Source organism: Semicossyphus pulcher, unplaced genomic scaffold, assembly GCF_022749685.1.
Source record: "Semicossyphus pulcher isolate SPU_LCO1_2020_fin unplaced genomic scaffold, fSemPul1.0.p SCAF_22, whole genome shotgun sequence".
Lineage (NCBI taxonomy): Eukaryota > Metazoa > Chordata > Actinopteri > Labriformes > Labridae > Semicossyphus > Semicossyphus pulcher.
Window position 1 is genome coordinate 19,185,513 of NW_027211696.1, and position 23,341 is coordinate 19,208,853.

The 23,341-nt window shown below is 42.8% G+C and overlaps 1 protein-coding gene across 5 annotated transcripts; it reads right to left on the reverse strand.

The window, feature by feature from the left end:
* Nucleotides 1-1,411: 1,411 nt before the first annotated feature.
* LOC138602054 (M-phase phosphoprotein 9) lies at nucleotides 1,412-22,835 on the reverse strand. Of its 5 annotated transcripts, none has more exons than XM_069673422.1 (24): nucleotides 22,765-22,835; nucleotides 21,680-21,951; nucleotides 20,243-20,390; nucleotides 18,934-19,023; nucleotides 18,345-18,853; nucleotides 18,028-18,187; nucleotides 17,781-17,853; nucleotides 16,333-16,436; nucleotides 15,505-15,621; nucleotides 14,918-15,372; nucleotides 14,680-14,829; nucleotides 14,132-14,219; nucleotides 13,095-13,310; nucleotides 12,955-13,002; nucleotides 12,769-12,833; nucleotides 8,114-8,215; nucleotides 7,192-7,419; nucleotides 6,912-7,108; nucleotides 6,469-6,726; nucleotides 6,184-6,304; nucleotides 4,720-4,811; nucleotides 4,081-4,283; nucleotides 3,366-3,434; nucleotides 1,412-2,251 (listed from the first exon to the last, which is right to left on the reverse strand). In XM_069673422.1, the coding sequence occupies exons 2-24, from the start codon at nucleotides 21,913-21,915 to the stop codon at nucleotides 2,150-2,152; spliced, it is 3,831 nt and encodes a 1,276-aa protein (XP_069529523.1). In that variant the 5' UTR covers nucleotides 21,916-21,951; nucleotides 22,765-22,835; the 3' UTR covers nucleotides 1,412-2,149. The 5 variants fall into 5 exon arrangements, with proteins under 5 accessions (XP_069529523.1, XP_069529522.1, XP_069529524.1 ...); XM_069673421.1 differs by having other exon boundaries at nucleotides 17,781-17,850; nucleotides 18,028-18,193; XM_069673423.1 differs by having other exon boundaries at nucleotides 6,939-7,108; nucleotides 18,028-18,193.
* Between the last annotated feature and the right edge of the window lie 506 nt (nucleotides 22,836-23,341).

The following is a 23,341-nucleotide window of genomic DNA, read 5'->3' on the forward strand; positions in this document are numbered from 1 at the left end:
GCGAGCATCGGTGACGGTGTTTATGTTCTTCACTGCGGGGTGTCCGTGCTGTTTCTCCCCCACATGGAGCGTTCATTCGCCGGTGTGTTTGCCTCTCTGTCCGGCTGCTGTGGGCGGAAGTCACCGCCGCTCCTCCATCACCCAAACACGTCCGTCCCGCCCGGTGTGTCAGCGTCAGTGAGGTGCCGGTGCCCGGTGAGAGATCCAGGTTAACGGTTACATCAGCAGACAGGACGTCCTTCTGTAATACAACGGGGGGAAAGGGCGCCCCCCAGCGGCGAACAGCAGAAAACAACTGACATTATGAAAGTATTTTAATCAGTTGTGGAGGAAGTACGCAGAAATACATTTCCTACATTAAAAATGTTGCTTACGTAAAAGTACCAAAGTATTAAAATGTATATTTAATTATTGGATTATAATTATTGCTGAATTCGTGGGAAATGTAGGGATGATTTTAATGACTTTACGGGTTACGTTTTAATGTCCCCTTTGATCAATAAAGTTTACTTTTTTGATCGAAGTTACTTTTTTCTTTATAATAATATTTTATTGATTGTTCATTAATTTATAGTTTGATTCCAATTTTTTGTTGCTTAATATGATGATTTGTAGTTGATGAAATGCTTATTTTTCAGCAGCAAATTTTCAATGTATTTGTTGATTACATTTTGTATCAATTATTTGTTTATTATATGAATTTATTTTAATTGATTGTTTGATAAAATGATGAAATTACTAAAGTATTTTGATGAATTTACTGTTTTTAATTTGTTTTTTATTTTTAATTAATTAATTTAGTTTTTAACAATTTAATTATTTTTTATTTTTGTTTACTTTTTGATTGCTTAAATTATTGTTTATTTGTTGTTGATTATTATATAAATATATTCATTGACAATACTTTATTTATAATTAATTAATTTTTTTCATGATATTTTGTTTTATAATCTGAACCTGCATATGTACAGGAGATTATCAGTTTAAATTATTACTCTGTAGCCACTTTATTAGGTACACCTGTACAATCTAACATAATGCAATATCAATTCATCCTTTACAAAGACAATAGTGATCATTTAAGCTTAGTTTGTTAGGAACAGTGCAAATACTTCATCTTATTCTTTTGTGAACATGTTCTCGTTTAATAAACTTTAATAGTTTGGATTATTTCTGTTATGATTTTTTGATGTTTCCTGAAGACATCAGAAATGTTTGTATGCTTTTACATTTTAACATCTTCCTTTTAAAAAAGAGAAAGAAAGATAATAAATAAATAATAAAGTTAAATGAAGCTATAAATAATAAATACATTCAAATAAATAGGTAAATAAATAGTTTGATTATTTCTTTAACATCTGTCATGTCCCCATAAAGAAGAGCAACACTTGTAGTTATCTAAAAAGCTTCATTTATTGTGCAACAAGTTTATTATAGTTCCAGTGATTTCATGTCAGGTAGGAAAGACTGCATGGCAAAAGGAAGCAGTGCAAGAATCCCCATGCACAAGCATCAAACAACCGACTGGAGAGTGGAAATGTTTGTGTGTGTGATACTAAAGTGTGCTGGTTTGGATTTTACAAGTGGCTGTAATCCGGAAATCGCTAATTTACAAATTAAAGCAAACAAAGTGACGAGCAATAAAGGAACGTAAACGAAGACAAAAGGCGGTTTGATTCAAGTAAACAAATATTTCCTTCAAGTTCAATAATTTTGGCCCAAACGAATAAAAAAAAACTGAAAGAAAACTTAAAAAATGCACCAACAGTTTAAATTTCACGTACAAAAACATTAAATAAATACATTATAGTGGCGTCAAATGAACACATGAACAAAAATGGCAGTGATATTTCCAAAGTGGATGAAATTTACACTGAAACGTTTTAAAAATCCACACCTGAATATGGCGATTAAAACATCATATTAATATTTCTGTGACTAAAAAAGTAAACGACTTTACAAATCTGTGTTTTACTAAAAATAGACTCCAAATATCTTTCAGACATATAAAAAATATCCCCGAGTAATAATACGTAGAAAAGAGATGCTGCTGTACAGATGGACTCATGGCACAGAGAGACAATCAGTGCACTGTCAAAAAAACAAGACACTAAGTTTTAGCATCTACACTGTAAAAAGACAGACATTGCTATATGTTGGCAGAGGAGCGGAGGACGTGGAACCTCTTCAGAGTCATGCGGATGGATCCCAGCTCACGATTCACTCTCTCCAGACGGTTCTCTAAGGCCACCTGAGGAGGAAACAGAGCGGAGAGTCAACAACGCTGATAAAAGTTTAATCAATTCATCAACACATACTCTCCGCTTCCAGCTGCTCGAATGGGAAGATGATTTCTAGCCACGCTAACAGCAGGACTGAAAATATCTCAGCGCCTCCTCAAAGGATGAATCACAACAGCTTTGAGGACGCCGTGACCTTTCTTCTAGCGCCACCATCAGGTAAAAAAATCTAAAAAGCCTGAGTTATATTTTGTGTTTAGTGCTGAATATTACACTTGTATAATATGATTGTCAGTGTGAGCATCTTAGCCTGCTGACGTTAGCATTTAGCTCAAAGGCCGCAGACTATTTCTTGTGTTTGTTTTCTATCGGCGTAAATAAAAACTCCCTTTCGGTTGTTTTCAACTCTTAGTCGGACAAAACAAGCCGCAGAAGAGAAACACTCTGGGCTCTGGGAGACTGAAGTGTGTGTTGTGTTTGCTTTAGAGATCAAATGAGTACTTGTAAAATCGAGAAAGTAATCAGCACAGTCGCTAATGGGAACGGGAATTGTTGCACCCCTGGAGGAAAAGGAAAAAAAATCAGCATCTGATTTTCACAGCCGTTTCATGTGGAAAAGTTTGTTTATCATTATTAGAAAATGTTTAGAATATTTTTGATGAGTTAATTGTTTGGTCTGTAAATGGTCAGAGAATAAAGCAGTAAGAGTCTACAGCCATGCTACAGGACTTGAAAGAGCTAAATGCTAACGTCAGCATGCTAAAACGGACAACACTAATGCTTATCAGTGATCAAATACTATTTAAAACAGGTACACAGGAATGATTATATTTTATGAATTGATGCTTATTTAGTCTATGAAATGTGAAAACAAAAAAAAAAAAGAAATATGATCGTCTGAATTTTCCGAGTCTGAGCTTAAATCTGCAGTTTGTGTCGTTTTTCTGTCAGACCATCAGAATGAAATGTAAAATAACAGCGATATAAAACAAAGTAGTAAATAAACACATCTGAGCAGCTGCAAGAAGAAAAAGTTTCTCTTTCATCTACAAATCATCGATTGATCTGTAACGGTAAAATGATTTAAACATAATCAATGTCTGTGTGATTGTCCAGAAGTCTTACCTCATCTAACCGGGTCTGTAGGCTCACTCTGCCGCCTGCTCCGGGCATCCGGCTCAAAGCTGCCTCAATCTGCACACACACACACACACACACACACACACACACACACACACACACACACACACACTAATAATTAATCATTCACTAACAGAAATGTTATATTGATGAAACAACCTGCACATGATGAACTGAAACAGTCATTAGATCAGTCTGATGGGACACGATGAGTGTGTACTCTGTAAATGAGGAGGCATCCCTGTATGACCAGGACAGAATGTGTGTGTGTGTGTGTGTGTGTGTGTGTGTGTGTGTGTGTGTGTATGTTTATGAACTTCCTAAAAATAGAAGTCATTTAGCGGTGGTATAAAAACAATGAAGTTCATGTTACATAGGAGGTCAGGAGGGGATTAGAGTTGTTCTGTACACAGAGCGCTCGCTGCAGAGGAAGTATTCAGACTTCAGCATATAAAAACATCATGTTTTATAAACTTGTTTTGTGAGCAAGAAATTGTAAAATAATTAAATCTGTCGGATAAATGTAGTGATGTAAAAACGTGAAGTAAAAGGTGGCATAAAAACAATAATAAAGGAAAGATTAAGAACCTTACATTTCTACATTTAATCCCATTTTTTATATTCCATCACTGCCTTTTATTACATTTTATTTGCCGAGTTAATAAACTGAAAAAAAATTGTGACTAGAATAATGTCTCACCTGCAGTTTCTCCTGCGTCAGCTCGTCGAACAGTTTCTCAGCCTCAGCCAGCGAGTGGAGTCGGTCCAGGAGGAGGGGGGCCGAGTCCTCGCAGGGGTCCTGCAGGTCGGGTCCGACACAGGCTGCCTGCTCCTCCCAGCCCAGCTGGGAGTTCCCCTCAGGGGGGTTCATGCTGCCAGAGGACCCTGGAGGGTGCTGGAGGTCTGACGGAGAGGAGGATTCAGAATTACACCTGCTTTTCCAAGACGTGTGAAATCACAGGAAGGCTTTAAAATACGTCCAGTATGAGATCGAACATGACATTTTCAGTGCTGCTGCTCAGGATGACCCGGAGCTTGTGCCACCCACAGATTAGGATTATTTAACCCTATTTTGAAGCAGAAAACCTAAAGGAAAGTGAGACTGAGTGCAATCTAACATTCAAATCTTGCTTGAATACTGTATTTTTATTAAAATATATTGCACATAAACTCTCTTAAATGTACTTTACTTAATTATTAGATTCTTTGGACGAAATACAAAACAAAAATGGCCAAAACATCTGGTCAAAGAGCCCCACAAACGCTCCACATTACAACCTGATTTGAGACGGCATTGGTTCAACTTTTTAAAATATGTATAAGAGTTTGAATATTTTACCATCCTCTCTGTCTGCTGACGTGAACTGGAGTCTCTTCCTGGGACTGCTGCTGTGGAAAGAATGACGTCTCTGGTCAGCATGTTCGTCAAACCTGCAGGAAACACACGTCCTGATTGTTTTATTCATCTCCTTCAGTGTGATGTGGAACACGCAGACAGACTGGTCAGAGGAACTTTTCGGGGAGCTTAAGCTCTGTTTCACTAAGCTGTTTACAGTTCAGTTTCATGAGTAGGCTGTGTGTGACCCAGTTTGTATTATTTCACCTGCTGAGTAAACAGAAGAGTGTCGGGATGACACCTAGTGGTAAACTGCAACAGGCACTGCTTCAGCAAATGCATTAAAGTATGTTGTGTGTGGATCATCTGCAAATATCAGTCCCTCCAGGATTTCAAGGGCATTTTCTGTGATTGTTGCAGCCATAAATGTCTGATTTTGCGGCTTTTTTAAATTTATAATCTCAAAGATTTCAGTTCTGTTCTCTTTGGCGCCACCTATGGTGATAAACGGTAATTGCGGGAGCACACTTCGCAGATATCCAGGCAGTGCTGCATGTGTGACGTCCACGGTTGGCTCCGGTTGTAACTCTTGATTTTCCTGGCTGACGGTCGCTTTCCTTTTCAGACTGTTTGCTTCATCTGAGCGTCGAGTTTGTTTCTTTTTCTTTGGATTTTCACTTCTTGTTGAAGTTGTATCTGTAGTCATCCATCTTTTCTTTGTTTGTTCAGCCATAGTAGATTACTGTTTACTCGCAACACTTGCAGAGAGCGGAAAAGCAGCCGCTTAGCTCCGCCTACCCTCTCTGGCAGACCAACCACTGCTGGCTGATGGAAAACGCGTCACTAACTGGGCGCATTTACGCTGTTCGACTTCTTATTTCTGCTGCTCACAAAACAAGTGATAAGAAACAGGAGGATTACTATCTCACTGTACAATGACTATCTGAGATCAGCGCTGACACACTTCAGTAGCTCTGGTTGGTGGAAAGTTAGGAACACAGGCTCTGATTGGTCATTAGACTCAACACAAGGCATCAGGAAGTGGACGGCTAACAGTTTTCAGCACAGAAACATAAAGAAATGATGACAAGAAGACGCTAAGAGTTGGATTTGTTGTTATAAATGCACCGGTTATAGTCTCATTAAAGTAGTTCGAGGCCGGATTAAGAAGCTCATGAAAGAGAGACGATCAAACTGGAGCCTGGTTAGCACAGAGCAGCAGTCTGCTTCAAGTACATCTAGCATGCAGCGTTCCAAACATGCAAACATTGCAGACCTCAAGGGATCAATATTTTGAACATCAAAGACGTGAGTTTGGTGACGTAAATGACTTCGTGTGCAGGGAAACAGGTTGATTAAGTTTGCGTGAATTCGAGGGAATGAAACATCGCAGCTTCCTGGAGGGACTGAAACATAAATTATTGCTATTGCTGATTTATCTGTTGATTATTTTGTGCTGTTTCTCACCTTTTCATCAGGTGTTCCTCTCTGGGCATCATGCGACCGAACGCAGTGGAGTAGTTCTCAGAGGGGCAGCGTTTAGGACTCGACTTTGCAGAGAGAGGCATGAGAAGAGTTTCTCTCTTCGCTGGATGGAAGAAAAGAGAGCAGCAGTAATTAAAACTTTAATACGACCACTCATCATTGTTTAAAAATCAGATCCTCCAGACAGTTTGTTGTTAAATTAAGAAAGATATAAGTCAGCTTAAAGTCTGTGTTCATGATCAAAACTAACGGAGTGGCAGGACTCACTGGGCGTGGTGGAGAGGATGTTTCTCTGAGCAGGCGGAGGCAGAGAGGAGGACCTGTGGCTCTCTGGAGACAGACTCCTCTGAGCTCTCAGCAGACCTGCAGCTCCGTTCAGACTCTTCGCTCCTCCTCGCTCGGCTCGGGGCGAGACCCCTCCGGGTTTGACGGCCTCCCTGTCAGCCTGAAGCCCGACTCGGTCCTGAATCACCTCCTTGTGTCTCCGCTCCACAAACCCGACCGTGGTCCTCTGAATGCCGACCCCTGCGGAGAGAAACATCACAGTCCAGTAAGTAACAGAGTGCAGAGAATACACAGGCACAAAATCATCCAGTGGTTTGGTTCATTCTGGGCTTATAGAGCATCAGTGTGTTGTTGGAGGTAAGAAGAGCTTTACATATGAGCATCACTCAGGTTGTTACAGCCTTGTGGGTGAGTGTGAGTCATACTGTGGGTGGTGGTGGAGCTGTTCTTACAGGGGGCCCGGCTCTCCGTGGCTCTGGTCTCCTCCAGCTCGATCAGGGCCCTCATCATGGGTGTCAGGCTGCAGGACGCCTCCCTGCGACTCGCCTCCCGCTGGCTCACGCTCTGCTCCTGGTGTCTGTGCTGAGGCAGAGACTGTTCACACTCGGGGGGAGACACACACCTGCAGAACGGGATCACAGTAAATCACCTGAAAACATCACAAAGTTTGGTAAATATCAACATCCAACAATGATAAAAACCCACCTCCAGCTGCCACCGCCTGAGGAGGCGTCCAATGAGCTTCCAGCTCCTGATGATTGATCATTGATTGGATACTGTGGCTTCCTGTGGACACTTGATTGGTTGGTTTGAGGGAATGGAGATTTTTTGCTGTTGAACTCAGAGACAGGACAGGGCGACTTCCTGCGGGTGACGTCTGGGTCTGCTCTGCCTTTACTGGGCGACAGCAGCAGGTCAGGATGGTGGAACAGACTGTGGACATGATAAGAGGGAAACTTTAATGAAGGCATCTGTCTTTTTTCTCCTGTTCTTCACTTTATGGAGCTACTCCCCCTACACGAAAGGTGCCGGATCAACTTAAGTGAAAATCTCAAAGATCTCAGTTTCGTTCTCTTTGGCGCCACCTATGGCGATAAACGGTAATTGCAGGAGCACACTTCCCAGACATCCAGACAGTGCTGCATGTGTGACGTCCACGGTTGGCTCCGGTTGTAACTCTTGATTTTCCTGGCTGTCGGTCGCTTTCCTTTTCAGACTGTTTGCTTCATCTGAGCGTCGAGTTTGTTTCTTCTTCTTTGGATTTTCACTTCTTGTTGAAGTTGTATCTGTAGTCATCCATCTTTTCTTTGTTTGTTCAGCCATAGTAGATTACTGTTTACTCGCAACACGTGCAGAGAGCGGAAAAGCAGCCGCTTAGCTCCGCCTACCCTCTCTGGCCGACCAACCACTGCTGGGCGATGGAAAACGCGTCACTAACTGGGCGCCGCTTGTGATTTTTTCCACTAAAGTGTTATATATATACCGTTATATTTAAAGGTTGAATACTTCCAATGCAAAACATCAAATTGTGCATAAGAATCTACTTGTGGAAAAATATAAATAAAGGTTCACGACAGCTCTTTAATTGAGTCAGATCATATTCAGAGTCAGATGTTTGAGTGCTCACCCGGCTCCAGACGGTTGTGTGTTACTGTGGGAGGAATATCGAGCCCTGGCCTGGTTCTCGTGCTCCAGCTGCTTCACCTGAGACTCCAGTTTGGAGATCACTCTGAGGGAGGACACACAGAGACACGCATGGTCACAAGATTTAAAGACATAGAAAGGTGAGAGTTAAACTCACTAAATAATACACAAATGTTTCAGTATAATACGAGGCAGTTAAATGGTACAAATTACAGCTTACAAAAAGGCTGATACGGTTTAATGGACTCTTTAAAACACAGTATAACCTTCATGGACGGAGGATTTGCTGCAGCTCTGTTATAAAGAGTTGAAGCTTCATAAAAAAGTATTATCTACACTGCTCATCCTGTTCACGGCCGCAGGGGGGGCTGGGGCCTGTCCCAGCTGTCACTGGGTGAGAGGCGGGGTTACACCTGGACTGATCGCATGCCTTTGGGCTGTGGGAGGAAGCCGGAGTACCCCGGAGGGAACACACGCATGCATGAGGAGAACATGCAGACTCCAGGCCCCTTTTTGTCTATTTTGTAAAGAAATACAAGATGGATATTTGTCCTGAGAGCATCCGGAGGTGTTCTTTCTTTTAGCAGCCTGAGTGAAAGCGTTTTCTTCCACACAGAGAAACAAAAGACCCAAAGCCGACCTTTATCTCAACACTTTGCCTCCTGTGGATTATAAATCCTCTCTGCTGTTACGATCTGGCTTTAATTTGCTTCTCCTGTTTTACTTTTATAGGCTTTAATAACAATCTCTAGACATCTCCCCACTGCATGACTCCATTAGAGCGTGAAGCTTTCTGCATTTTACACCCTTTTAAATGTTTGATAGTCTACCACCGACTCAGTCGAGGCTGTTTAAGTGACGGACGTCTGAGAAGACCCTGTTGTTGTAGCTGGACCTCTCATTTCTTCTTAGGCTTGTGCATCGTAGGAACTCACTTCCTACTTACTGATTCCTTCTTTTTAAAAGGCCACTAACAGTTCAAACCTCTCCAGCTTTCCTCCTTCTTGGCCTCAGCTTCCTGCCCTCCAGATCATTTGTTTCAGCGCTCCTATGACACACATATTGATGCTCTTTGAGCTGCAGTTTGCTACCGGTCTGTGAATTTGCTGAATCGACTTCACAGACTTCATCAGCGCAGAGTCGGTACGCTGCCGTTATTGATGATCGTTTGCAGGCGGAGCTGAAACTGCAAAGTTGCTGCGTCGTGTCGGCCAACAGTGTTATCCATTTTCGACAGAACAGAGACATCATTAGGCTCTATTGATCGATCCTCTCCACTCGAGCTACGCTGCAGCTCTTTTACTAAGCTGCTCAAACCAGCCAATGACAATGTAATGTACATGCTACAGCTGTGATGTCACATCTCTATGAGCTATGAGCTATGTGCAAACATTATGACGATTTAATCAAGAACACTAGTCTGACATTTTGGGAAGTTAGATTAGAAAGATTAGAGTTAGAGGAGAGGATTGCTACAACTCTTATCTGAAGCTGGAGCATGTAAACGGTTAGCTTAGTTTAGCGTAGCATTAAGACAAGAAAAAGGGGGAAACAGGTAGCTGGGGTCCGTCAAAGGGTATCAAAATATGGTTGTGAAAATGTCAGGAAACCAGCATCGAACTTTGAAAGTCCTGCAGGGATAATTAAACCTAAATTACAAATGTTTCAGACGTGGGGCGCCGGTTTGGCTTAGCGATTAAATCAACGACCACATACAGAGGCTAAAGTCTCTAAATAAATATATGGGGCGGCCCCGATTCATCTCTCGCTCTCGGCCCTTTGCCGCGTGTCATCCCTCCACTCTCTCTTCTCTTGTTTCCGGTGTTTTAGTTTTATACGTATTTATATGACGGAGTATCAGGAAAAAAAGACATAATATTACGAGAATAAAGTCGTGATTTTAGACTGCTGTTAGCCTAAATGTTATATATATCAGAAGAGCAACCCGCCTTCACTAAAAGGAGAAACGTGTGAAGTACAACATCACAGTGAACATCTTGTGAAGTTATGCTTGTAAACGATGCACGGGAGGCTTCACACAACTTGACCCGGAGCTGTATTTATTGAACACACCCGGTAGCATTGAAGCATAGTATACATGCACCTCGCGAGAACATGTGAGATCTCCTACATGGTAATGTGCAAGCACACTAAACAGCTGTATATCAATACATGAGTATAGGTTTCACAAATATGAAATACTTAATCTTTCAGAACATCAGCACCACTCTGTCAGAACTATCAGGATTCTGAGAAGTTATTTTAGCGCAGGCGCTGCTCTTCTGATATTACCCTTCAAAATAAGATACAAGCTAACCATGGTCTAAAATTACAATTTTATTCTCGTAAATATGACACCTTTTTTCTGGTAAAATTCCGATTTTATTCTCGTAATATTATGACCTTTTTTGTAAATTACAACTTTATTCTTGAAACTTTTTTCCTCAATGTGGTCCTAATACTCTGTTGTATATTTAAGATATAAGTGTGTTTTTAAGTGTAACCTTTTTCCTCATCCCATGTTAATGCTAAGCTAACCATCGCCTGTCTCTAGATCTATAATAACCATACAGACATGAGATTTGGTATCAAGAGACAGAAATTATGAAAATGATTTGGTCAATGACCAAATGTGCATCATGTACGAAGATCATTTCCATGACATACTCCAGCCCAAGCCTGGAATGGTATATAAAAGAGAAGTGGGAGAAGGAAGGACATGTGAATACTTCCGGGGAGAAGAATATGTCGAGCACAAAGGAGCTCGACTTGTTCAACGACACAGAGAGAATTCTGCTGGAAAGATATTGTAAGGTTTTTTAACAGCTCTGCAAAAAAGACATCTGGGAGTTGGAAGAAGTTGTTGGAGGCTGTGTGGGATGGATGGAATATAAATGATAAGAAACTGGCACAAGTACTTCTGACAGCGAGCAAAAAGCTGTGACAAGGGAACGGCTCAAATCTGACCCACGCACTGCTGATGAATGGAGAGCAATAATATAGGAAATATATATGAAGGAGGGCGTTTTCCATCAAAGTCCAAAAGGAAAGATTTTATCGGATTTGGACCAAGTGGACTGAGTATGTTAAACATATAAGGCCAGACTTTATCCGACTTTATAGAGTAAATGAGCGAGAACATATCGTGTTTTTTGGCGTCCAATAGCCTGGTCTTTATTTTATTTTTGTTGTCTGTGAAGGTTTTCAGTCATGAGGATGTTTCACCTGGAGAAGCCTTTCGGATGAAACGTCTTCAAGAACTTCGACCAAGTCCCGTTGCCCTTTCGATTAAGCTTCCAAGTTATTTTTGTTCTTCCTTCCCTCGACCCTCTGCAGCATCTAAGGTAAAAGCTTGCCGTGTTCATTTACAAATAATTAACGCTAATGTTAGCTAAGAGCCTGCAGTTATACCAATCCCCCTTTCCTATCGAAATTAGCGCATTGACGCAGGTTTTTCAGGCCCAGGAAGACCCGCTTATAGATGCCGATTGTCTCTGTTCCCATTGCCAGTGAAGTATCCTCCTGTTGGTCTCTTTTCTGCTGCGTCACCGCCTGATGTCATAATCGTGCCGGAGACAGGGTTAGTAAACAGTGAAGATGTTACGGTAGTTAGGTCTATCTATTAATCATTAAGTCAAATGTAGATAGATGTTCGAGCGCTGCTCGGACGGAGACGGCAGAATTTGTAGCTGAGATGACGAGGAGTCGCAGAAGTTAGCGACGGAGCATAGCATCGCACCGGAAAGGGGGCGGAGATTAGCGTGTCGACACGGGTGTTGTGTTCCCATCAAGGCCGACTGGAGTTGAGGTGATAATTACCCGGGTCTACTGCAGAGTCATTTGACCCGGGTCTGAATGCAAAAAAGCTGGATGTCAGCTGGTTTTTTGACCAGTGGGAAAGCTGCTCCAGACTATGTAAAGTGCTGAATGTGGAGTGAATGCTATTCACCAACACAGAGATAGGTATTGCTCCTTTCATCAAAATCTCAGCAACAAAGAGAAAAAGTGTACTTCTGGAGAGTTTGACTATTAATTTAATGTTGTCCTTAAGACAACTGTGAAAAATGTGTGACTAACCAGGCTGGCAGCTACATTTTGATGATTGAGCCAATTCTTTGGAGTCGAGTTCAGTGTATAAGCACTTTGAAAACATCCAAAAAGTGGGCTGCGTCCTACAAACCAGTGCGACCAATATACCAGCATAAAATGCAGAGAGGTATTTTATTGTGTTACGGTATTTCACCCAGACGATGGAGCTATAATCTAGCTAAAGCTCCGTCAGGGACATGCGCAGCCATGATCACCAAAGCAGCCGCTGTCTTCACAACGTTATCGTAGGCTGAGCTCGACTACTGCACCGGTAACTCGACACGGCGAAAACATGTTTTTTAAATGAAAATTGAAATAGAGTTGAAATAACTTGTATGCGTTTTTTATTCATAAATAGCTGTAGGAAACCGTTCTCCCCACAGGGATACACCCAAAAACTGACTGCAACTTATATTCCAGATTTTTTCTTTTTTTACTCATATTTACCAGAATAAAAACTAAAAATGAGCGCTGATTACACCTGAATAATTGAAATGCATTCACCAACAAAACCTCACTGCCAGTTAGTGAAGTCTTCAGCCCACTCACCTCCTCAGGTCGCAGATCTGATCGTTGGCATCCACGAGTTTGCTCTCTGTCGACACCAGGTTGTTCTGGAGGAATAAAAGTTATTAAAATTTGCACGAACGAAGACAGAACGTTCCTGATTTTGTCACTGTTTAAATAATTATTCAACTTTAATCAAATAATCACGTCCAATAAGAGATCCGTTACCTTATCTCCCTCGTGTTCCTTCACCAGAGAGTCATATTCTCCGAGCAGCTGAGGAAACAAACAAAAAGAGATGAAACATGGAAGAGGGATGCTTGTTATGCTCATGATGCCTTATATACTTGATATTCAGTCACACTCACATCCTGCAGCATCTTGTACTCCCTCTCCCTCCTGGCCTCCCTCTCGTCGGACTCCCTGCCAGCTTTCTGCGCCGCCTCCTCCAGCTGCCGTACGTGGTTCTTCAAACGAGCTGTCAGGGCGTCCTTCTCTTTGCCCGAGCGTTTGCTCTCTTCGAGTCGCTGCTGCAGGGATTTCACAGTCGCACCTGCAACGGCGTACCGCTCCGGCCACTCCGCCTGAAAACAGAAAGTCACATGGATGATAAGGAGAGAGGGATGATGGTAGAATACTTCATATTTTAGGTTATAGATTATTAATCTGTGATCACTGAGCTTCATTGTGAATCCCTTAATTCGAGTCAATGAAACTTTTCCTTCTAGATTAATTACAAGCTGTTTGCAGATGTGTTGAATGATTTATGAGTCTGACTCAGAGGATGCTGAATGTGTTTAATAACCTGTCAGTGGCCACTGATTTCAGACGGAGCTGTCCTCACCTTTCACTACATGAACTAACAACAACATTCAAGCAAGAAACCACAGACTGTGTAAAAAGATGGCCGACATGGCAGCTCCCTGAAACTGAAGCCAAACCCTCCCTGTCGCCCCCTGCTGACTGGCTGCAGTATAGCTCATAAAGCCCGCCTCCTCCATGTTAACAGATGGGACATGAGTCAAACTATGAAATCTAAATACACGTCAAATAGATTTTTCTATCAGTAAAGTTAGTTCTTAACATGCTGATTTATGTCCAAGTGTTTTTCTGACACTTTTTATTAGTTATTTGATGCTATAAAAAGGAGGTGTGGCCTCATGATTGACAGCTCTGTTGACAAATGGGGCTCCTGCAGCATCCTGTTCCCTATCTTCCCGATCTCTACTGCACATGCTCTGGATACAAATGATGTCGCCAGTGCAAAATGGCAGCACCTGCCTCTGGGGTATTTCGGCTTCAAATAAGTACAATGAAAGGCGGTGGAGACGTGCCGTCCATCTTTATATACAGTCTATAAAAAGCATTTAAATTATGTAAAATAAAAGAGTGTTAGACACGATACCAGTTTCTTCTCCAGCGAGCTGTTTGCTGCTTCTAGTTCTTGAATCCGACTGTTGGCTTCAGCCAGAGCTTTCTCCAGCTGCCTGCACCTGCAGATCAACAAAAAACACACAAACAATATAAACAACCAAAAATTAAGTATCGTTTTCATGCTAAGGCTTTACAGGACTTGATCTCGGTGTCTAAAATTCTCTGGGGCGCTGGTTTATCTCAGTCTATAGAGCAGGAGCCGCATGTGCAGAGGCAAAGTCCTCGCTGCATCGGCCGCAGTTTGGACTCCTACTCGCGGCCTTTTGGTCATGTCATCCCGTCTCTCTTCCCCATTTTTCCTTTCACTCTTCACTGTCCATCAAATAAAGGCAGCATGACAAAAATAAATCTAAAAGCACCCCCACAAAAGAGTTTCCATGACTCTGTACATGGAGGAAGACTGGGAGATGCATTGAAAGCTGCAGAGGAAGTACATGAGCACTATTCACTGTAAACAAGCTAAACACAGCCGACATTCATAAATAAAAGAGGAACAGTAAATGCCAAAGTGAGACTGACCTCTTTGTGAGAGTCTGGTTGCTCTTCTCTAAATCTTGCGGCAGATCTGTGAGCTTCAGTTTGTCTCTGAGGATCTGAATCTCAGACTCATAATATGCCTTCAGATCAGCCACGTGTCGGGAGTGCTTCTCTCTCAGGTTCTGCCTCAGTCTGAGGAGGAGAAAACACGATAAAGATGATAAAACTGTTCAAAGTGGACGACATTATTAAGCATGTTCATTAAACATGTTCCACTCACAGAGAAAGGACAACAGGATCCTCTAGTGATGACGCTCTCTCCACGTGTGGGCTGACTGCAGGCCGCAGAGTCGACCCAGAGGCTGAGCAGGGCTTCAGCGTGCTGGTGTGGGTGTGGCTGCCCTCCTCCTCACTGGCTAAGGGGGCACTGGCTCTGCGCTGCTGGCTGGATGTGTGGGTCTGATTCTGGGAGGTAGACTGGACGGCCTGCGATGTGTTGTTTCCCCACATCTTAGACGGGGAAGGGCCGGGAGCTGAAACGCTGGAGGTGTCAGAGATGCAGTCTGTGTCTCCCGGGTTGGGGCTGCACTCCACCATGCTGTCGGGGGTCACGGGGGTTCCTACTCGGGGGTAGAGGTGGGGCTGAAACGAGGGGCTGCTGAAGTGAGAGGGTGAGGTGAAGCCGGAGGTACGATCGGAGTGCCGCTGGTTTGCTGCTGGATCCAACGTCAACAGCTGAAGGACAAAGAAAGAGTTAGAGAGGAAGAAGTAAAATAAATTGGAAAGTACTCATATGAATAAAAGGTAAACAAGTAAAAGAAATTAGACGAAGGACAGAACTGCTCCCTGACGAGTCATGAGATGTACCTGTGGTGACGTCGGACTGGACGTAACAGAACCTTCCCAGTCTGAACGTTTACAGTCTGTTCTCTGCTTGTTCTGATAGATCTCTTTGAGAGACAGCCGAGGCTCCTGAGACGGAGTCTGCAAGAGACGGAGATGAGACAATTAGAAAGGAAGTGCCGGACATTTACATATCATAATACGTCCATTACATTCAAGCTCTCGCCAAATGAGTTCACACAGAGCTGATGATGCTAATCAACAACAGGTAAATGTCTCTGTACTTTGCAGCATGGAAGAGTTTTTAAATCTGATGTATGTGCTGTTATTTCCTCTCTGACGTGGTAGTGATGCATTGCATTGAATGGGCAACAACCATAGTGAAGGAGTAGGGTACAGCAGCGAGGACAGTAACGGAGTCTTTGGTGGTAAAATAGAAAGTTTCAGGTGCTCCAGATATTAAAAGAGTTCAGATGAAGGATTATAAACAAAGAAAAAACACAGATAAACATGGTTAGACTTTTCCTTGTTTGGGACGACTCAAACGGAAGGAAACATCCCAGCATGCTTTCACAGTGTTTGTTGAATCACTCTCACTGCCAGTAGGGGGAGACAAAGCTCTGCAGTGCACGTTTAATTACACTCACAGGCAGCTCTTACAGGTTCTTTTTCTCCACTCAATCACATCATTATAAAACAGGAACGTTTATCTGGGATTTGCAGCTGCATTAAATAGATTTAACGGTTAGCTTCATGCCTCGATAATAAGCTTATCGGACATTCACTCCTAATGAATGTTGTGCTGCTCATCCTTCATCAGAGCAGTCACAGAGAACAGCAGTTTACACTCACAAGACTCATGGAGGCCTCTTGCAGGAGGAGGTAAGCGCCGCTGTCGAAGCTGTCCGGCAGGGGGTGATACAGTTCGTTCTCATTCAGACGCCAATAAGTGAGACCTGTAAACAGAGGAGAAACAGTGTGATTTATTTAAAGACATATCAGGGACAACATCAGCAGTCATCTCCATGGCTGGGCCTGTCTGCTTTTAAACTGCAGTGTACCAAGGACAGGCTGAACAACACGTGTTCAGATTGGCAGGTTTGAGACGTCACAAACCTAAGGAGCCAATCCCGTTAATGGACGGTCCGACGCTATGCATATCATTATGTGTAACCTATGGCAACCACTTCAGCGATGCGCGAGCCAGCTGGAACCATCATCGTCATTTTTCAAACTCACTGCTAACGTTAACGTTTCTACTACTACTGACTACATTTCAAGCGAGTTTAGTTTAACAAGTTGCCACTAAACGATGGCAGAGACGTGTTTGGTTTTGAGACGGAGGGGGCGGCTGGAAATGTGCAGAGTGGGCGGGGCCTATGCAGATTGGGGAATTTTTAATGAGGCAGAAGTAGGAGATGCCTTTTACAAGATGATTAAACATATTTTGCAGAAAAAACATATCAGACACAATTTATTATTTCAAGCAGAGCATTTTATATGGCTGGAGCCGGTCTTTAAATAAACCCCACTTAAACAGCAAAACTGACAAATCTATGTGCGTACAAGTGTGGTGTGTGGATCCAAAACCTGACTCCAACTTGGTCCTCTAAATACTGACTAGAGCACAAAATACGGATCATTCTGCTGCTGCAAACAGCCCTGAACAAATACACTTCTTACACCTGTTGCTGAAATTACAGCTTAAGAAGCCTTTTAAAAAAGAAATCAAGTAATTAAAGACTTCAAAAGGAAGAAATAAGCTCGTCTGAGAGATACACAAGGATAAGGAGGAGAGAAAATCCTTTCGTGGGACAAAAGGTGTCAGTAAAAAAAAAATAAAATGTTATCTGACTTCTAAAGCTTTAAATACAGGAAATTAAATATAAACATTAGATAAGCTGTGAGAGGGCTGAAATGTGGTTGAAAACAAACTAAGGGACATCAAATGTTATAACTCTGTCAGGCTTGAGTGACAGCTTTGCTCTGCTTTCAGAATTTAAACCCATTAAAGTTGGAGCTCAAACTGTTCATAAAGCAGAAACACAAACATATATATAATAAATGTTTCAGGAAATTAAAAAAGAAATTGATTTTATTCCATTCAAATAAAAAAAGCTCCTGCTGGTGGAACAGTGCCACCTTACTGTCACATGTTGCAACTGCAGCAGGGCTTCATCATCACACAAACTGTACCATCTTGTTTTGTTCACTTCTGTTCATATAGTCAGTGATTTCTTTACGCTAGCCGAGCCGTGCTGCTGCTGTGTGTGTGTGCGTCTGAGTCAGTGAATTGTTACCTGATGCCTCAGACATCAGGCTGTCACTCCTCCTCAGGGGGAACGAGCTGGACGACGGCCCAGCCGGACGCTGCTGAAACCCAATAGAGATGAGTGGATTAGACTCAGCAGAGAGAGTGCAGTAAGGACAACCACTACAGACACGCACGTTGAAAAATAAAAACAGACACAGGCTAGAGATTTTACTATCCCTGTTTAAATCTAATCCATCGTAAAGGAGCGGCTGTCAGCATCGTGTGAGCTGTACCTGGTCCTGGGAGTCCGAGCTCTCCATGGGGATTTGTTTGGGTGGCTCTCTGAGGCCGCGTGGCTGCTCCAGGTACTCCGGGATTAGGGATGAAGTGTGTCCTGCTTTGCTCTTCTTGGGCCTGAGTTTCTGCCTCTGGGCCCAGGAGGTCAAAGGCTGGCTGGTGCTGCCAACAGAACAGGTGAGTAGAAGGACCAGTTATAAGTAGAGACAAACAATACAGACAATACAATGGGAGCAGATGGAGACGCATCATCCATCTATATATACAGTCACTGGATCACCACTTTAAGGAGTTGTGTTAGTGACAGACATACCCAGATATTCTGTGCTGGTAGACCGATGTGTTCGCTCCCTCCACTTCAAGACTCCTCTCATTGGAGAAATCCTTCTGGCAGCCAATCACAATTGTCTCTGTGTCTTCCTGGAAGTTAGGGGACCAGTGATGCTTCTCCCTCCCCTGACCACCATCCTCATCTTCCCCTGGAGACCCGGCAGGTTCCAGACCGGTCTCCCAGGCAGACAGAGTCCCGTACCCGCTGCTGAGCACCGTGGTCGCCCGCTCCTCCCCCTGGTTGGCCGTCTCTGATCTCTGCAGCGGGGGTGACGGGGAGCTAAAGGGAGTGTGTGCAGGGGCTGCCAGGCTGTCATTGTCACTGGCCATATGTTTGGGGACTGTGCAGGTGGAGGAGAGGAGCGGGAAAATAAAGTCCTTTGTGTTTGTGGTGGTTTTGGTCACCGAAGTTGGAGAGAACTCTGTGTGCGGCTGGATGCTGGCCTGCCGGTTCTGGAGCTGAACCAGGGCCTTAATTTCATCCTGAATCAACTGGAAGAAAAAAAGGAAGTCATTGTTTCACTGGATAAACTAATATTCTAACTCTAAGACATGAGTACAAGCAGACTCACCTGTATTTGGCACTGGTATTGTTCTTGCTGAGCGAGTATTTGCTCTTGGTATTGCTTCTCAACCAGCTGAAACAGATGCAGCCACCGACCCTGTTAAAGACAAACACAAACATAGTGTTAACAACGTTATTACTCACAGCAAGACGTTAACATATGGCATTACAGCTGGGTTATTTTTATCACTGTCTCTGCACACTGATGCTCCTTGTTTTCCTTTTACCTGATCCTACAGAATCCTGATCCTACTAAAGAAAGAAACTACCAAACCATCCTAACACCTCACAGAATGAGTCAGAACTTTTACAGGCACAGAGGAAACCAGCATCCTCAGAGAAATCAGTTTACACAGGCGAGTCTACAGATGCTAATAGAGGGGAAATTTGTCCAGCAGTGTAAACAGGCCCTAAACTTCTAGAGATAACAGTAAAATCTTCTAATGTTCTTTAAATACAAGCGTGTATCATCACGTGTTCTGACTTTAATTTTCATGCAGATGCTCTGCTGTTACATCAATACTTCTACTGCCTTTAGTCCCTTTTCCTGAACATGAAAAAGTCGATTAAAAATCCAGTTAAAGCCAATTTGTACTTTCTACATCCCCAGAGCAGCAACCGTCCACACGATGTGAACGTCATCATCTGCCCTGATCCCCACGAGGATCCACGTGGCTTCCTCAAAGCAGTCCGGCGTGTGTGAACATGTCTGAGTTTTCAGACGTGCAAGGATGCATAAACAGAACCATGTGGATTGCCTGTATCCTCCCTGTTTTGCACATTCAGGGCAAATAAATCAGCTTTTTCTCTGACAAATATAGCCTGAACCCCTGCCCTTTAACTGAATTTGCCTGCATTGCACATGTGTGTGTGTGAAGGGGAGAGAGGAGCAGCTGTGCAGCACTGTGATCAGGATACAAACTCTTATCACAGATGAAAAATGACACGCAGAGAAGCAATCATTCTCCAGTGATTTGGCCATGAAGATCAGGTATTCAAACTATGTAGCCTCCATCCTGATGAACAATGCAGGGAGGTGTCTTTGTGTTGCATCACAACACAGTCGTTTGTTCCCTGCAAATCACGTCCTGTGTCTGGAAGGATCAGCTGCAGCGTGGTGCTGTGTGTGTCTATGTGTCTGTCTTACTGTCAGGTGTGATACACAAAAATAAAAGTGACAGCTCAAAAATGAGGCTGCCAGCTGCCAAATGCAGCCACAACAACAACTGCCACAACCGCTAAACCCAACTTTATTTCATTGTCATCCGCTGCATTTACGAGTTCTGCTTCCAGGGTCTCTGGTTTATTTTTCTTACCTCACAATCCTTCCAGATCTCAGGGTCTGTCTCTCCACTGCTCTGGATCTCCTGCACCAAAGCCCTCAGGGTCTCCAGGGAGCTCGGGTTGATGAATGGGAGGCTCTTCCCTTGTTCGAACGCTTCATCTGTGCTCAGACATAGACTCCTATAATGAAAGCATACTATAATAAATCACATACTGTACCTACATATTGTAATATAAGCACAAGATAAAGATGATATGCATCGTTTTCAAGCTAGGATTTAATATCAGGTTAGGACAAAGCTGCACAAATGCACATGATATCAAGAACCAGGGATGCACGATATTATCGGCACGTTATCGGCCGATATTGGCTTAAAAATGAACTATCGGATCTCGGCGTGTTGGCCGATATAATTAACCGATAAAATAATGGGCTGCTGCATACTTGATTAAATGCCCGACCTCGGCGCAATGTCCCCGGCGCGAAGAAGACCTGCGTGGCGCAGCGTGATGACATCACGTGTGTCTACCTGCAGCATGAGAGAGTTAGAAGCCAAAATGTTCGAGGGGTGAAAGTGTTTCAAAGCGTCCGAAATAGAAAGCAAAACTGCTCTTTGCAATGACTGCTCAGCTTCGGTGATGCGAGGAGGAGCCAAGGCAAAGTCTTTCAACACTACAAACTTGATTAACCATCTCAAGACCCGTCACCTCGACCGTTGTAACACATGTGATAAGAGGATCACCATTATACTGTACGCTCATTCCAATACAGAAGAGAGTTGATGATCTCTGCAATTAGGTGTGCAGGAAAAAATATCGGTATCGGTAATCGGCTAAATGAGTTGTAAAATATCGGCATATCGGATATCGGCAAAAAATCCAATGTCGTGCATCCATATCAAGAACCATAATAACATTAACAAATCAATGGCACAGAAGAGCTATCTGCCAATCACAACTCATGTACATTAGCATCTCAGCCTAATTATAAATATATATTTTCTACACCTAAGATTTGACACTCTACAGCAGTGGTTCTCAAACTTTGTTAGGTCATGGAGCCCTAAACAGACACAAACAAGACCATTTTTAGCTATTTACTTTGAGATGTTTAATAGAGTTTGTAAAACCAATGACCAAAATGGTCATAAATTCAGGCATTGTGTCGCTTGCATAGTGAAAGTATATTGCAGCGAACCCCCTGGAATCCAGGAAAAGACAACAAGAACCACTGATCTACAGTTTACATTATACTTAATCTTACATGATGCGTTGACTTCAGGAAATGAATGCAAAATTTCCTCCAACAATGTAATAGTATTAAATTCACAGCAAACCTTTAGAACTGAATAAAACAGAATTTATATGTATGGGAACATTTAAATTATCGAATAAGAATACATCAGTTTCGTGTTTAACCTTTGCAGTATTTAAACAGTAGTTTAAATAAATCAAGTGCGTTACTGTACCTGATCTTGTTGCATGCTGGTGTGATGTCCATGGGCCTGCTCTCCACAGTGCCTCCTGTTGTTTGGGAGGTTGTGTGTCTGCCCTCTGAGACAGCCAGCCCCGAGGCTGATGTCCCCTCCGAGGACACCAGAGAGGTCTCACTCTCCTTACCTCCATCCCCGTCTGCACTGGCATGGCAGTGGCTCAAAGCCCCCGAGCTGGACACATCCTCAGAGATACTGTCATCTGTGGACATGTTTATGATCCCGTGCAGGGGGGGTCAGTCTGACAGCTAGACACCAACAAAGAGGGAAACAAGGGGCCGTCAGACATGTGATGAGCAAATAGGGTCTTCATGCTAACAGTTGGAAGTATTGATCAACTGTGATAAGAAAAGAAAAAAAACAGGATCCAGCTGTTTAGTACACAGCTATTATAGCAAAGAATAAACGTGTGTCTGACAGTGTCTGACCTTATATCTGCAATCAACATGCAAGAGTTAGCAAAAACACCAACAAAGCAAAACATAAACACAAACATAAAAGCTAATGTGTAAATGTTACGCATTAGCATCCACTTTCCCTTTCTATCATCCTTCTCTGTCTATGACAGATGTGTTTTCTGTGTGAGATAGCTTGTCTGAAGTGTGCAGCGTTTTAATTTAATAGCTAATCCACTTTGACTCTAAGCAAACAAAACAATCTAAAAAGGACAGACAGATATTATTAGAAACAGGGATGCAGACGTTTTGAACAATGAAACCAAGCCACATTAGCTGCTTTAGCTTCGGTGTCAGGCAGCACTGCTGATGCTGTAAGCGGGCAGACCGTTTAAGTTGCCTGTCAACTCCACGGGAGCCTGTGTCAGCAAGGCTAAGTTATCTAGCAACCATGCTAGCGACAACTAGCTACCACTGAATGGCAATTGAACTGGTTAGCTAGCAAGCTAAGTTGTGCTAAGTTGGTTTATAACAGGTTTGTAAGCAGAGCGTAGGCAAACAGGACAGCGCGGGTGGAATTATAACACAAATAAAACGCAGAATAAACAGTGTTTAATAGAAAAAACAATGTCGTTGACAGCCCTAATTCAATATTAATAAACCTACCCGTTGACTTGTAACATCATTTCATCCATATTTCTCTGTGAGTAGTCAAGTTGGCTAGCTAGTTGCTGGTTGGCTACTGCACTGCAGTGATCGCTGGCTGCTGTAACGTTCACTGCCTGCAACGCTATTGGTCGAGCTCAGATTAAAAATACGAAGCTGTGATTGGGCGTCACTTTCACTCTGTCATTCTATTGGCTGTTCGAAGAAGGGAGGTGTACACATCTGTTGGGACAAAAAGCTGACAGAGAAATGAACGGAACAAGGCAGCTTGTGTATTTTAACCTTCTTTTAAACGTTCACGTGCAAGTTTGTCAATAACTTTGATTCCTGACTTATTTAATAATTACATTTATTCCTCAGATATCTTATGTTACTGATTCGTCTGCGGTTTATCTGTCTAATCCTGTCGTTCTTTCGCACTTCCTGCCCTCAAATTTACATGTGTAGATGATTATTATTCTTATATTTAACATTATTTTCAGTCTATTACAGCTGTTACAGCTACAATACTGTATATACTGTCAAAAGTTAATGACAATTCTGCACCTTACTGTAGAGCTTAAGCTATACCTACTAG